The sequence below is a fragment of the Schistocerca cancellata genome, chromosome 3 (genome assembly GCF_023864275.1).
Source record: "Schistocerca cancellata isolate TAMUIC-IGC-003103 chromosome 3, iqSchCanc2.1, whole genome shotgun sequence".
NCBI classification, from domain to species: domain Eukaryota; kingdom Metazoa; phylum Arthropoda; class Insecta; order Orthoptera; family Acrididae; genus Schistocerca; species Schistocerca cancellata.
In genome coordinates this window covers 156,832,721-156,848,871 of record NC_064628.1, presented here as the reverse complement: position 1 = coordinate 156,848,871, position 16,151 = coordinate 156,832,721, and the positions used below count along the sequence as shown (strand labels likewise).

At 43.3% G+C, this 16,151-nt stretch overlaps 1 protein-coding gene across 1 annotated transcript in view; it reads right to left on the bottom strand.

Moving 5' to 3' along the window:
• LOC126176175 (transcription factor Sox-10-like) overlaps positions 1 to 16,151 on the bottom strand; it is a 268,165-nt gene that overhangs the window by 113,690 nt on the left and 138,324 nt on the right. Inside the window, exon 2 of the mRNA XM_049923316.1 lies at positions 14,883 to 15,029. Within this exon, the coding sequence (XP_049779273.1) occupies positions 14,883 to 15,029 (147 nt within the window). The remainder of the gene's footprint in view (positions 1 to 14,882; positions 15,030 to 16,151) is intronic.

Here is a 16,151-nt window from a genome sequence, read left to right as displayed (position 1 = left end):
GGTTCTGTCGATGGTATTGTCTACATGACTGTATCGCCATTGGATGGTCGTAAGGGATTGTGGAAATACGTCGACGTAATTTCCACTTGGTGCAGTGAATGACATCCTCTTTACATACGGAAAAATACAAGATAATGCCCCTAACATAAATAAGTATCCCGATAAAGTACAATTGCAAGATTAGTAAAAAGCTTTATGGGCCCACCATATGGATTAAGTGTCTGGAGTTAGCACTAAGAAAAATATGTTATAGGGTGAGAACGTAAAATCAGTAGTAGATAAGGCAGACGTCTTCCTGATTCGTTTATTGGGTATTCAAGTGCAAACTGGCGTAAGTGCCGCCATTTCGCGATCGAAGATATTACTGTATTAAGAAGAAGCCCATGAATACCAGTTTTGTATGCCGGTCCCTATTTCGATTATAAAAGAGGTGGGATTCTTCCTACGCGCTTGGAGGTGGCGTAATATAACTCTGAATCTGGTAGCACAAAAGAAATAGATTTAGAAATTTAGATGGCTCCAAATGTTTTGATTTGATGTTTTATGCCTACTCAAATCTTTCGGACTGCAACACCATTCAAGAGACTTTAAGTCTTATTGCCAGCAGTTATTCAGAGTTTCATATTTTACTATTGTGATTACGGTACTGGGTTCACATCCATATCGCACAGTGACCAACTATAAGTTGTCCATTATAATATTGTGAACATTGTTAGAATCTTGTGACTGCTATTTTATCTTACTATTGTTCAGTTTCGGATACTATGCCTGATATTTTTCTGTTCCACGATTAATATACGCGTGTGCTGCTCATTCAACTATCTTTCCTCATAATACAGCCAGATTTCGTTTCTTGTTGTGTTACTTGTATCATTGACAGGGCTGTTACAAGATACAGGTTCTTTATATCAGGACAAGCTAGGTTTACTTGGCACAATGTTACGTATTTCTGAAGGGAGCACAACATTTAAGAAAATGGAAATTAGTGGTAAGTCCTATGGGACCAAACTGCTGAGTTCATCGGTCCCTAAGCTTACACACTACTAAATCTAACTTAAACTAACTTACACTAAAGACAACACACACAACCATGCCCGAGGGAGGACTCGAACCTCCGACGGGTGCAGCAGCACCATTTAAGACATAAAGCCTGAAAAGAAGACTAGTGAAAAAGTGTACGGCGATTAATGTTATATTATGGCATCCATTAATTACGTAAGAGTTGCTGCTAACGTTAGAGAAGAATGTCGTGTAACCGTAACGAAAAATGAGAAGAGATTAGTACATATTCATATCAACCAAGTACTTCACGAGAGGTATGATAAAACGATCATAATATGTAAAACAAAATATAAACGTCATAAAGGGATCAGTAAACACTGTCAAGACTGAAATGCAAAAAGACCAAATTCATTACTCATTAAAATCTACGTTTGTTGTTCCCTTTTTTAAAACTGATTTGAGTGGTGTTGTTGAATAGGGTATAGCACGAATGGCATCCGTGAGCAAATATCTTTATTTAGAAGGCCACATCAGAGGTAGACAGTATGAAAGTAAGGAATTCAAACGCGTTCCAACTATTCTTGTTTGCTACAACACTAAAGTGCACCCCCTTCGTCAACTTTTGTTGCTCGTTAGGTTTTTTGTTGATGCCACGATTGACGTAACTGTTGTGCCCCACGGCCCCCACTTGCATGATCTCGAACCTTTGAACATTCGTTTCTTTACGGGGAAGGTCCCGCGGTTCATCTGAAAGTGTTTGTGGTAAGTATATAAAAAGGTATAGCTCCATCGCTCTGGCCTCAAACGGGCCAGTTGGAACCGACCGACCGCCGTGTCATCCTCACGCACTGTCGTCATTTGACGAGGAGTGGAAGGGCATGGGGTCAGCACACAGCCATCCTTGCCGTTGTTGGCTTTATAGCCCACCGTGCCGCTATTTATCATTCAGGTAGTTCATCAGTGGTCATCACGAGGTCCAGTCATTCCACCAAGGAAAAATCCTTGCCAGTACAGAAAGTTGAAACCGGGACCCTAAATGGTAGCAGCCACGCTGACAGCTCAGCTACGGACGCGGACATTGAAAGAGTTATAAATTACAGAACAAAAGACAACTGTAGCATTCAAATTGCTGTCGATAAAAAGTTATAGGGACAAAGATATAAAAAATATTACTGTACTTCAAGACGGGTGAAAGCCCAAATTAAAGTCTTATCGTAAATTAAAGCTATACAAAAAGTACCCTGCTGTGTGCCATTAACATGTACACATCAATGGAAAGCCGTTCAATTGAAAGTAAAGCAGCGAATCTTATGGAATGGTTACGAAAGTTACAGCTAAACAGTGCTATGTTTGTGCTTACTGTTAGCTTTAAACATACAAGTCAGTGAAACCCATAACTTTGCTGACCGCGTTCTTCTTCTCGGAAGACTGGCGGAGAACCGCCCATATTTGTGTGTGGCCAAGAGGTAAACAGCGCAAAGAAAATAATCGGCTCTGGTGCTCACGAGACAGAATAGTACGTGGCGGAACGGCTGTAGCGGTTTCCCGCCCGTCGACAGGTTGATGGCTCGCTGGATTACGCGGTCAGAGGTCGTTGACTGCAGGTCCGCGGGGCACCCCGGCCGCCGCGTGCAGCCGGAGGGACACGTGCTGGCCTCGCGCTGCTGTCGTCGCGGCAGCGCCTCGTTGTTGCGTCTGCGCCGGGATTCCCCGAATCCTCGTTAAAAGACGGGCCACAGCTTTTCGGGAGCCGCGCCTCACTCATAAATGGCCAGCAGGTGGTGGCGGCGGCGGCAGCCACAACAGCCTCAACGCGGCCGGCGTTGGCGGGTCTGACACGTGCGCGCGCTCTCTGCCCTCCCTCCCGGTGCCCTAACGAGCATGTTTGGGGTGCAGCCACCAGCCGCCCCCTACCTCCGACAAGCCATGTGCCGCAAGGGAAGGCCGCGCGCCTCTGGGTGAACTCTTACGAACTATACAACCGAAAAGAGAGCCACGTAGAGAGGCATTTGACTTTAGAGCGTTCTGAAGTACTCGTAATTTAGAAAACTTTCTCGAACAATGGTCGGGTGTCACGTGTGCCTATATCAACGGGTCTAAATACGAGGGCCGTTCAGAACGTAAGTCTCGTTATTGCCAAAAGCAAATACACCGTGACATGAGGGACGATACACTGAGGTGACAAAAATCATCGGATACTCCTTATGCCGTGTCGGACATGCTTTTGCCGGAGTAGTGCGGCAAGTCGACACGGCGCGGACTTCACAAGTCGTTCCAAGTCACCTGCAGAAATTCTGGGCCATGCTGCATCTGTAGCCGTCCATGATTGCGAAAGCGTTGGTGGTGCAGGATCTTGTGCACGAACTGACCTCTCGATTATGTCAAATGGTTCAAATGGCTCTGAGCACTATGGGACTTAACTTCTGAGGTCCTTAGTCCCCTAGAACCTAGAACTACTTAAACCTAACTAACCTAAGGACATCACACACTTCCATGCCCGAGGCAGGATTCGAACCTGCGACCGTAGCGGTCGCACGGTTCCAGACTGTAGCGCCTAGAACCGCTCGGCCACCCAGCCGGCTCGATTATGTTCGATGGGATTCATGTCGTACGATCTGTCTGGCGCGATCATTCGCTCCAACCGTCCAGAACGTCCTTCAAACCAATCGCAAACAACTGTGGCACTGTGACACGGCCCATTGTCATCCATAAGAAATTCCATCGTTATTTGGAACTTGAAGTACATGAACGGCTGAGAATGGCCTCCAAGTAGCCAGACATAACCATTAGCAGTCAATGTTTAGTGTAGTTTGGACGAGAGGGCCCAGTTCATTCCATGTAAACACAGCCCAAATCATTACGGAGCCACGACCAGCTTTCACAGGGCCTTGTTGAAAACTTGGGTCCATGTCTTCGTGGGGTCTGCGCCACACTCGAACCCTACTGTTAGTTCTGACCAACTGAAATATGGACTCATCTGACGAGGCCACGGTTTTCCGGTCGTCTAGGGTCCAACCGATATGGTCACAAGCCCAGGAGAGGCACTGCAGGCGATGTCGTGCTGTTAGCAAAGGCACTCGCGTCGCTCGTCTGCTACCGTACCGCACTAACGCCCAGATTTCGCCGCACTGTCCTAATGGATACGTTCGTCGTACGTCCCACATTGATTTCTAAGGTTATTTCACCCAGTGTTGCTTGTCTGTTAGCACTGACAACTCTACGCCGCTGCTCTCGATCGTTAAGTGAAGGCCGTTGGCCACTGCGGTGTTCGTGGTGACTGGTAATACCTGAAATTTGGTATTCTCGGCACACTCTTGACGCTGTGGATCTCGGAATGGTGAATTGCTGAACGATTTCCGAAATAGAATGTGCTATGCGTCTTGCTCCAGTTACCATTCCGTGTTCAAACTCTCTTAATTCTCCTGATGCGGTCATGATCACGTCGGAGACTTTTTCACATGGATCACCTGAGTACAAATGGCATCTCCGCCAATGCTCCACCCTTTTTTCGCTGCGTACTTGACACCACCGTCATTAGTATACGTGCACATCGCTATCCTACAACTTTTGTCACCTGAGTGTATACCTGCACTACTTCTCGATATAGTCGTCGCCGACATTGAGACATTTGCTGTAGCAGTCGGTTTTTAAGAAACCCCTCTAACAAAACCCGGTACCCTGCGGAACAAGGAACTACCGCATAGCCTGCTCAACTCAGCTTTGGTTTGAAAGTGACACACCGAGAGTTCAGTTTTCAATGCAGAGTACAGATGAAAGCCCGATGAGGCAAGATCAGGGCTGTAGAATGGGTGTTCCAATCTCTCCGATTCAGAGCGGCTAACCCACTCCCGTGTGAGCATTGCTGCGTGTGGTTTTGCGTTGTCGCCCAAGAGCGCAGCTCCTTCAGCAAATAGCGGAAGTCTCCTTCGTCGAATTGCGGACATGAGTTCGGTGATGGTGTCGCAGTAGCGTGACGCGTTTATGGTTCCTTGCTGGAGGAAACCCAGGAGAATCACACCTCGCACGTCCCGGAAGACTGTGGCTATAAACTTTACTGCGGAGGGTGACACTTAGAATTTTTTCCTCACTACTGAACTGGGATGCCATTGATTCGAAATCTCTCATACGAAATCGCACCCCACCCCATCACTTCTGGTGGAAGTGCAGCTTGTCTAGCAAGCAGACGGGTTCTGCGTCTGCATCTACATCTATATCTATATCTATATCTATACTCTGCAAACTGCCATGAAATGCATGGCAGAGGGTACGTCTCATTAGTTACACGGTTTCTTCCTGTTCCATTGTCAGTCAACGAGCATTGCTCTCCCATTTAAATATATGGCCGAAAGAGTCAGGCAACAGGAATTGTGAAATGAACCCTATCGTCTAGGACCGTGTGCCACAAAGGGCGCAGATTCACCACGAGATGGGGAAACTATTTAATTCTCTAGTAATGCAGGGAATGAATCCACAGTAATTTTAACCTACCATCCTTCATAAACTTTCATGATGATCCCAATAAAACTTGAATATTGATCATATCTATAATAGTTTAGGATTTTCTGTTAAAGTGAAATTCACAAGTTTTGTAACAAAGACCTGAATGCTAAAATCTGAACGCTTTAGTCGATCTTAACGATCGACATTTCATATAGAAGCGCATCATTGAAATGACAATGTTGTAAATATCAACACTGTAACTTTATTTGTTTAAAAGATATAGTAAATTTAAATTATCAGTATTTTCAGTTAAGCATCAGATCATCATTTCCTCCACACAAAACACAGTGGACGATGACAGCATGACACCTTATTGAATCGTTACGTAATAGAATATTTGTTGTAAAGTTTTGTGCGTAACAGTTACTTTGTTCTTTATTTATTTATCAGAAAGCACGTTGGTGCAAGTCTACTGGCCGTGGTATTCCAAGCTAAGAAAGAAATTGTATTGGTTTTACGTAAAAAAAAATGGCTCTGAGCACTATGGGACATCTGAAGTCATCAGTCCCCTAGACCGTAGAACTAATTAAACCTAATAAAGACATCACAGATATCCATGCCCGAGGCAGGATTCGAAATAGCGATCGTAGCGGTCGTGCGGTTCCAGACTGAAGCGCTTAGAACCATTCGGCCACAGCGGCCGGCGGTTTTATGTAAAAGAATTTAACGTTTATTATGTAATGGATATTATTGTTACTTTATTTAGAACGTGAAAGTGGTCAAGCTTTGATTATTTAACTATGTTAAAATGTAAAATAATATAGAATAAGCTGAATAGCCATTCAGATGGACGGCTTCAGGAAAGGGAACTGCCCTAGTCAGTTGAGAGAGGATATTCGGCGCGCGGGGAACGCTGCCAGGGACGGGCAGATGGACAGTGCTGATGCAGACACGAAAGCGGACGGTTCGGCTGGAGACACCAAAGGGTACAGTTCGGATTGAGACGCGAAAGCGGACAGTCGGTCTTTAGGTAGCTAGGAAGTGAAACGACTTAGAAAATTTCGCGTTGTGTGGTGTCTGAGCGGTGAGCAGCCGCGCGCCTGTTGAGAACTGTAACTTTCGTGTGAATGTCGAGTTGGAGTACTGGACTTGTGTTTCGTGATGAGATTGTGAATGATCGAACTGTGTCAAATGGATAAGAGCTCGAGTTTAATAGTAAACCTAAATACGACTACTGTCTCTATTAGTTTTATTTCTAGATAAACTTTATTCTAACCAAATCACAACTGTGTGACCTAGATAATTTATGGGTCGTTAATTTAGTTCTCTATATTATTATTACTGTTAATATATGTTACATTAACTTTGTTTCATGCAATTTCGCAAACTTGCCATCAGCCAGACAATTTAACCAAAGGGTCAGAAGTGTCTAATTTAGGGAGTGTAATGCGACACGTGCGGTTCAACCCCTAGACGAGTTTGAGCCAACCGCATGTGAGCCTGAACATCTTTGGGATGTTAGCTCGCAGTATGGAGGGCGAGAAGAACGTTTGTTAGAATGCATGTGTGTGTGCTGTAATTATTCTAATCTTGTCCCTATGTGAGCAATACGTAGGGGGCTGTAGTATATTCATAGAATCATTATGTAAAACCAGTACTTGAAACTTTGTTAGCACACCCGAAATTACTTCTACATCTGACAATGAATCTCCATCTAAGACAACATGCTGCGTCCTCCCTGCCAAAAAGTTCTCAATCGAGTCATGAATGTAATTTGATATGCCAGATGACCGTACTTTTGACAATAAGCGTAGGTGTGGTACTGAGCCAAATGCTTTTCGGAAATCAAGAAATAATGCATCTACCTGACTGCCTTCATCAAAAGCTTTCAGTATGTCATGTATCCACCGTCAGTGCGACGGAATGTCCTGCTACAGGGCCAGGGCTCGATTCCCGGCTGGGTCAGAAATTTTCTCCGCTCAGGGACTGGGTGTTGCCTTATCTTCAACATCATAACCTCTTCCCCATCGACGCGCAGGTCACCGAAGTGGCGTCAACTAAAAAGACTTGTACCACGCGACCGATCCACCCGACGGCCCCACGACATTTCGTTTTCAGTATGTCGCGTGAGAAAAGTGCGAGTTGTGTTTCACATGATCGATGTTTTTGAAATCCATGCTGGTTAGCATGGAGGAGGTCATTCCGTTCGAGATACCTCACTACGTTCGAGCTCATAAAATGTTCTAAAATTCTGCAACAAACCGATGTCAAAGATACTGGACGGTAATTCTGTGGATCACTTCTACTACCCTTCTTACAGAAGGGTGTGATTTGTGCATTTGTCCAAGAAATAGGGACGGTTTTTTGTTCGAGGTATCCACGATAGATTATTGTTAGAAGAGGGGCTAACTCAGCCGCAAATTCAGTACAGATTCTGAATTGGACGCTGGAGCTTTTACCAATTTTAACGATTTCAGCTGTTTCTCAACACCACTGACACTAACGCTTACTGCATTCATCTTTTCAGTGGTACGAGGATTAAATTAGGGCAGTTCTGCTGGGTTTTCCTTTGTAAAGGAAAGTTTGAAAACGGAGTCAATCATTTAAGTCTCTGCTTTGATACCCTCTATTCAGTGCCTGTCTCTTTCGCTATTTGCTGGACACTAACTTATTGCCACTAACAGCCTTTACATACGACCAGAATTTCTTTGCGTTTTGAGGCAGATAGTTTGACAATATTCTGCTGCGGCAGTCATTGAAGGTTTCACGCATTACTGTCTTCACAGCCAAACGCGTTTCATCCAGCATCTCTCTATCTATAGCTCTATGCTTTGATTTACACCTGTTATGCTGTGACGTCTGTTTTTTTAGAAGTTTCCTTACAGTGACTGTATACCATGAAGATCCCTCCCATTACGAACTCTTCTACTTGGTCCATATCTATCCAGTGCATGGTCAATTATTCTTTTAAACGTGAGCCATAGTTCTTCCACATGCACCTGCCCTGTGCTGTAAGTTTCAACTTTCTCACTGAGACATGCTACTGCTGATTTTTGAATGTAGTTTACTGAACATACATATCTTTTAACTTCTTTTAATTGTACTTCGTAATTTGGTAATCACTGTTGCCACAAGTGCGTCATGATCACTGATACTAATTTAGATGTGGACATCCTCAAAGAGGCAGTTACATCCAATATATTTCAATCATGAACCGGCTCCGGAAATATCTGTTCTAGGTAGTTTTCAGAGAAGGTTGGTTCAAATGGCTCTGAGCACTATGGGACTTAACTGCTACGGTCATCAGTCCCCTAGAACTTAGAACTACTTAAACCTAACTAACCTAAGGACAGCACACAACACCCAGCCATCACGAGGCAGAGAAAATCCCTGACCCCGCCGGGAATCGAACCCGGGAACCCGGGCGTGGGAAGCGAGAACGCTACCGCACGACCACGAGATGCGGGCTTCAGAGAAGGAAATTCGTAATGTTTCACAGGATGTCTTATCACGCCCACCACCAATGAATCTGTAATTTTCCCATTTGACTGTTGTATGATAAAAGTCTCCATCGATGATTACAGTATGATTGAGGAAGTTAAGTACAAGTGAACTGAGGTTTTCTCTAAAGTTTTCGGTTACTTCAGAAGATGAGTCTGATGGGCGATAGAAGGGTCCAATTATCGTTGTATGCCCACCAATAATATCGTCTTCCCCAAAAAATCTCACATGTAACTTCAATTTCTATCTCGGTGGATTTGAGTTTCTTGTCTACTGCGACGAATATACCACCACCATTTTCCTTAAATTTTCCCCAAAAATCTCACTGGTGTCAAATTCAGGTTTCAGCCAGCTATCTGTACCTAGTGTTATGTGAGCTTCACTGCTTTTGAGGAACGCAGGTTGGTTGGAGGCCCTCAGCTGGCCTTCTTCTCACCAACGCACGGCCATCACTGACACTGAGGCAGAACCAACTTTTATCAGGAAACACAACAGACCTCCACCATGCCCTCCAAGAGCTCTCGCTTGACACCACTGAGGTCGCAGGTGGCGGCGGTTTGGGTCAGTGGAATGCACGCTACAGAGCGTCTATCTCGGAGCTATCCTTAAGGGGCTCCGGAAAGGCTCAAAATCATGAAAAGTTCAATTTTTACTTTTTTGCTTTTTCTGAATCTGCAGACTATTACCTTTTAATAGATATATAATTTATTCAATTCCGAAGACTACAACTATTTTTAAATTTTTTTTGAAATGTGTTCTACATGGGCGTGACCCACTGTGGCGCTGTTAAACTGCTGTCAAATGGTGTTATTATTAACGTCCGTGTTCATCAGGTACATTTTAGTGATGTGAGATAAAGTATGTGTTGTGGCTAACCTGTGATGGTTCAATATATACCGCTGGTGTGATTGTCGATTGTTTCATGTTTATTTACTCTGTCGTTATCTCGAAAATATTCGTAATTAATTCTGTTTCTTGAGTCTCTGTTTTGTTGAAGTATAACAATTGGAATAGAAACACTTCACTTGGGTGTGTATGATGCTGTTGCGACTTTCAATGATGGCAACATTGTAAGGTGCAAGGTATTTAGAAATATGGGAATGAAGATAGGTTCTAACATGGTACGAGCGATGCTTGCTTTAGACAAGGAACGCCTTCGGGCTGCAGATAGGGCTGTAAAGAGTCTAGAAATACAAGCAAGAGTAAACAGGAGGAGGAACAAGAGGAAGCTGGAGGAGGAGTTTGCAGAGGATGAAGATAATCCATCCTATGGACCTGGAATGCACTAAAAAGTTAATCCAATCTTTGTCGCTCGATTCCCAAGACTTTTATTTTCTCATACTAATTACATGTTTTCTAAGGATCTTCCAAACATATTTGTTTCAAACTTTCAGTAAATGTTACACAGTACCTTCTGCATAATTTAACACAGCCTTTTTCCAAAAAACTGTATATTTTTGAATATATAAATAAAAAATTGCAAAAAAAGTTGTGAATTTTCATTACAATTGAAAAAAATCATCTTTAATAACTGAACTAAAATTTTGTAAAATCCCTGTGTTAAGTTGTAGCCCATATTCCGATAAATAATCTGTAAAAAGTTCAACTTCCTACCTCATATACTTTGTGAGGAAAGATGTAATTTATAAGCGTTATTTTAACATTGCAAGTATAGGGCGTTCCGGAGCCCCTTAAAGTAACCGATTTGTGACGGTTCATTGTGTCACTGAGGTGCCAACTGCTGCTCGGATTGCTGCTACAGACGCAGTACGACGCGCCACAGCCATACGCCGCACACGATGGTCTTCCTCTAGGTAGCCTGGTCATCTCGCGACAGTACTTTCTCGTGACCACTGCTGCCAGCAGTCTTTCTGCATTATGGCAAAACGAACATGCAGCTTCGCGTAGCCGTATTACACGGCGTCGTTCAAAGTTAGTGAGGTGTCAATAACGGCGTCTTTGTCGCCTTAAAGGCATTCTTGGCTGACACAGATTCAGCACATCTAACCTCAGGTAAATAACGCCCGCGACCGTTACAGCGTGTATTTAAAGAAAACCTAGTTTGCATTCTCATAGTGGCGCCACTAGCGCCACTCTCATGCGACTGGCGCGAAATCTGAGTTTTTGTCGCCTTAAAGGCATTCTTGGCTGACACTGATTCAGCACATCTAACCTCAGGTAAATAACGCCCGCGACCGTTACAGCGTGTATTTAAAGCAAACCTAGTTTGCATTCTCATAGTGGCGCCACTAGCGCCACTCTCATGCGACTGGCGCGAAATCTGAGTTTTTGTCGCCTTAAAGGCATGCTTGGCTGACACTGATTCAGCACATCTAACCTCAGGTAAATAACGCCCGCGACCGTTACAGCGTGTATTTAAAGCAAACCTGGTTTTCATTCTCATAGTGGCGCCACTAGCGCCACTCTCATGCGACTGGCGCGAAATCTGAGTTTTTGTCGCCTTAAAGGCATTCTTGGCTGACACTGATTCAGTACATCTAACCTCAGGTAAATAACGCCCGCGACCGTTACAGCGTGTATTTAAAGCAAACCTGGTTTTCATTCTCATAGTGGCGCCACTAGCGCCACTCTCATGCGACTGGCGCGAAATCTGAGTTTTTGTCGCCTTAAAGGCATTCTTGGCTGACACAGATTCAGCACATCTAACCTCAGGTAAATAACGCCCGCGACCGTTACAGCGTGTATTTAAAGCAAACCTGGTTTTCATTCTCATACTGGCGCCACTAGCGCCACTCTCATGCGACTGGCGCGAAATCTGAGTTTTTGTCGCCTTAAAGGCATTCTTGGCTGACACTGATTCAGCACATCTAACCTCAGGTAAATAACGCCCGCGACCGTTACAGCGTGTATTTAAAGCAAACCTAGTTTGCATTCTCATAGTGGCGCCACTAGCGCCACTCTCATGCGACTGGCGCGAAATCTGAGTTTTTGTCGCCTTAAAGGCATTCTTGCCTGACACTGATTCAGCACATCTAACCTCAGGTAAATAACGCCCGCGACCGTTACAGCGCGTATTTAAAGCAAACCTAGTTTGCATTCTCATAGTGGCGCCACTAGCGCCACTCTCATGCGACTGGCGCGAAATCTGAGTTTTTGTCGCCTTAAAGGCATTCTTGGCTGACACTGATTCAGCACATCTAACCTCAGGTAAATAACACCCGCGACCGTTACAGCGTGTATTTAAAGCAAACCTGGTTTGCATTCTCATAGTGGCGCCATTAGCGCCACTCTCATACGACTGGCGCGAAATCTGAGTAGACGTCGTCCTTCAGATGTAGGAACAAGCGTACCAACTTTCGTTTATGTCACACAACTACTTGGTTTTGCGTTTCATTTTTCTTCAGTGTATACTGTATATTCCACATTCTTATAATCTCTTGTTCCTCTAAACTCTGTACCTCTTTAAAGTAAAAGAGTAATTACCAATGCTTTCTTAATTTTTACATTCAAACAGGTAAATGTCGACTGCCGCACTTTGAATTCACAACGACCATTGTGAGCTACTGCACTACTGGGCATTCCTTATTAGACAACATATACAGCTGCACGCAAAGTGAGTGCGAATCCTAAATCTTGAGAATAGTTTTATAGCAAGACCGAATGCAGTGGCGTATTTAGAGAGTGTATAAACTACATCACATAAGGAATAGAGAATGTAACATTCGAATCTAAATAAAGGAAACAAAAATCCTGGCTCATCACGGGAAATACCTCACTTAAAAATAATAATAATAATATCTAATGAGCAGGTCTGCAGCTATAATTGTTTAGATGCGGTATAACCTTCAAGAACACAGAAAAATGAGAGTAATAAATGTTAATAAATATGCGTAATAATAAATAAAAGAAACCAAAACAAAATACGGAAGGAGACAAAATTAAATTAAAAAAAAAAAAACACGGCGACGCTTCTATGCCCCACAGTAGTCAGTTACGGATCCCGAAAGAAATGAGATAAATTACAAGCTGTGGAAATTTCTCAGGAAGGTTAGAAGTATTACCAGCTAAAACCGTATAAGGAATGGTGATATCAGGACACAACTAGATGTTCAAAATTTTACTGAAAAGACCGAAGAAAATAAAACATAATCAACTACAGGCGATGATTTACCAGCCTAGAAGAAGAAGGGACCTAGGAAGACAGAAGACCTAGAACGAGACAGTCGTGAAAAGTGAAGACGGAACATGCACAAGTTCCTAAACATGGAAATGCAGAAGAAGAAGAAGAAGAAGAAGCTTAGAAGATACTGACAAAGGTTAGTGTGTTGTATGAAGGCAAACTGCTAATTATTCAAGAGGGAATCCATATCCGGAAAGCTATAATTACGGAATTGTGGACGTCAGAGTTGGAGAACGGTGGGGTCAAAGCATCTTCGTAATTAGTTGTGCAACCCATTACCTAAAGGGTGACAATTATTGAACTATACAAAAAAATCGTAAATTAATTACAAACTACGGCGTGCACACACTTTATTCAACATGTAAACGTCACTACAGATATTCGGATTTAGGTTATGGTATGTTCGACACGCCTGCGATCATTGGCGATGACGTGGCGCAGACGAATAGCGAAATTATGCACGGTCTGCTGAAGTGTCGGAATATCGATGCTGTCGATGACCTCCTGAATGGCTGTTGTCAGCCCAGCAATGGTTTCGGGGTTATTGCTGTACACCTTGTATTTAATATAACCCCACAAAAGGCGTCGCATGCGTTCAGATCCGGAGAATATGGCGGCCAATTGAGGGCGCGTGTGGGTACCCCAGAGCCAGAAAGCGGTCCCCGAAGTGCTCCTCCAGGACATCAACCACTCTCCTGCTTCGATGGGGTGGAGCTCCGTTTCGCATGAACCACATCATGTCGAAATTGGGGTCAATTTGGATAGTGGGCATGAAATCATGTTCCAAAACCTTCACGTACCATTCGGTAGTCACTGTGCCGTGAAAGAATATCGCACCTATTATTCCGTGATTGGACACAGTCACCCGTTGAGGGTGAAGAGACTTTTCGGTCGCGAAATGCTGATTCTGTCCCCCAAATGTGCCAAGTTTGCTTATTTACGAACCCAAATGAAAGTGGCTGAGAACGACATGGCGTGTGCACATGCGCATACTCATTCCCATCATGCCCTGCGGCGAACAGTGCAGTTTGAACGTCCTAACGCAAACTGTTCAAAAGTTATAACCATTTTATTTCGTATAGTATCAACGTAAAGTAGACGCGAGGACTGGGACTGATTAGTGCTTAGTATATTGGTTCCTCAGAAGAAGGTTGAAAACAATTAATAAAAAAGAGAGAGAGAACTGAGAAGGGCAGTAAACCATTTTTGGAGACATGAATAGTTTCCAGATTTTCGTGGTTATGGTCATGCGGAGTGTCCTACTGGAGTATGATACACCTTGCACTGTTGGCTAATGGGTTGAATAACTAATTAGACTACCAAGAACAATCCAAATAAACAACGATGCCACCGTTCTAAAACGCCCAATCTAAGAATGTCGTGACAGAGGGTGTCCCCCTCAACATATTTACAGACTGAGAGGAGTTCGTCATCCCCGAATATACTTTCCAAAATATGAAATGTCGATAGTCACGTAGAGCGCTTGTCGTTACAGAACGTTTTTCTGAAGACCATCATTTATCTTTCATCGAAACAAATATTCAACACAGATGATCCATTGTACTTGCCGATCTACAACTGATATTGAACTCTAGTCGCCAGGGGAAACAGAGGCTGATGCTACTAATCAACAACTTGTAAACCGAGAAACTATAGCACACCAATAAGGTCTTTGTCACACACAGTAGGCTGTCAGAATTTCGTGTGGGTTTGGACTACCGTCTTAATGTTTTTAAGAGTGAATATTTAGCGGCGACGAGAGTCAAGTGGTGCGACGAGAGCAGGCAGGCAGACCCACCTCCAGAGCTTCCCCAGCGTCTTGCTCAGCTCGGCGTTGTGCAGCTGCGGGTACTGCTCGGCCAACTTGCGCCTCGCCGCCTGCGCCCACACCATGAACGCGTTCATCGGCCGCTTCACGTGCAGCTTGCGCTTGTCCGACGTTCCCCTGCACAAGAAATAGTACACCGTCACAAGTACATCCGAATGCGGCACGTAAAACAGAGACACAACGACATTCCAAAGAGTTTCTGTAACCTTTTTTCCATATTTGGTGTGTTGATGTTTTTTTGGAGCTGAGATACATTTTTGTTGCTGTATGATATTTACATTATTGAGTAGCTAAAATGGTGACCCCGCCACCGAGATACTATTTGTGAGTTTCCCTTACTAATGGCTTCAAAGGGCAACAAAAATTTGTATTTCACTATTTTATATAATTATTGGTGAATTTGAAAATTTTAAATGCTGTCACAATCTGCTTCATTAAGAGGTACAATCTTACTTTAAAGATTTAACACAATAAGTCAAGTATTATAGTCAGAAACTGTGTACATACTTGAGGCAGCATAACTCACGGTGCGCAAATTACCCAGACAATACTCTTCCAGTGTTTGATAATGAGAGCTGTTTTATGTACGGGAGTTCGATTCTTTAGGGAATCGCGCGTGGAGGAGAGGGGTTACAGCTTGAAACTAAAAGCAAAGTATTATTACAGTCAATTAAGCATAAAATCTCATCTCTCTAATTACTTAATACTGGCACGGAAAATCGCCTGTGTGTCGTACATCATCTCTCTCACATGACTTCATTCACAATACTATGTTTATATTAAATTTAACTTGTAACTTAAATTAATTATTATAATAAAATTGAAAACACAACGATCTGTATTGAAATTAATAAGAAATAATCAATTTTAATCACAAAAATATTTGTCGCATATTTTAAATTATAATTGTAGTGTGTCTCACTTTTGACCATCATCATCAAACCATTACACGCCTTTAAAATGTAGATAATCAAGGACATAAGCTATAAATTGATAACGTGTACAGTAAAAGTAATGAAAATGTATAGACAGATATACATCCTCTGGTCGCATGAAGAGACGCTGAGCGAAGCACGCTTCTGCACACTTCCTTTTTTCACCTGTTTTTTTACACAAAAACAGTGAAGTATCAGCCAAGTGGCCAACTGACGTTTTTGTTTACGTGGAAAATTATGTCTATGGTCGAACTTATATCTTACTCACAGATTCTGAAAGCACCATTTTAGTTTAAACTCCTGC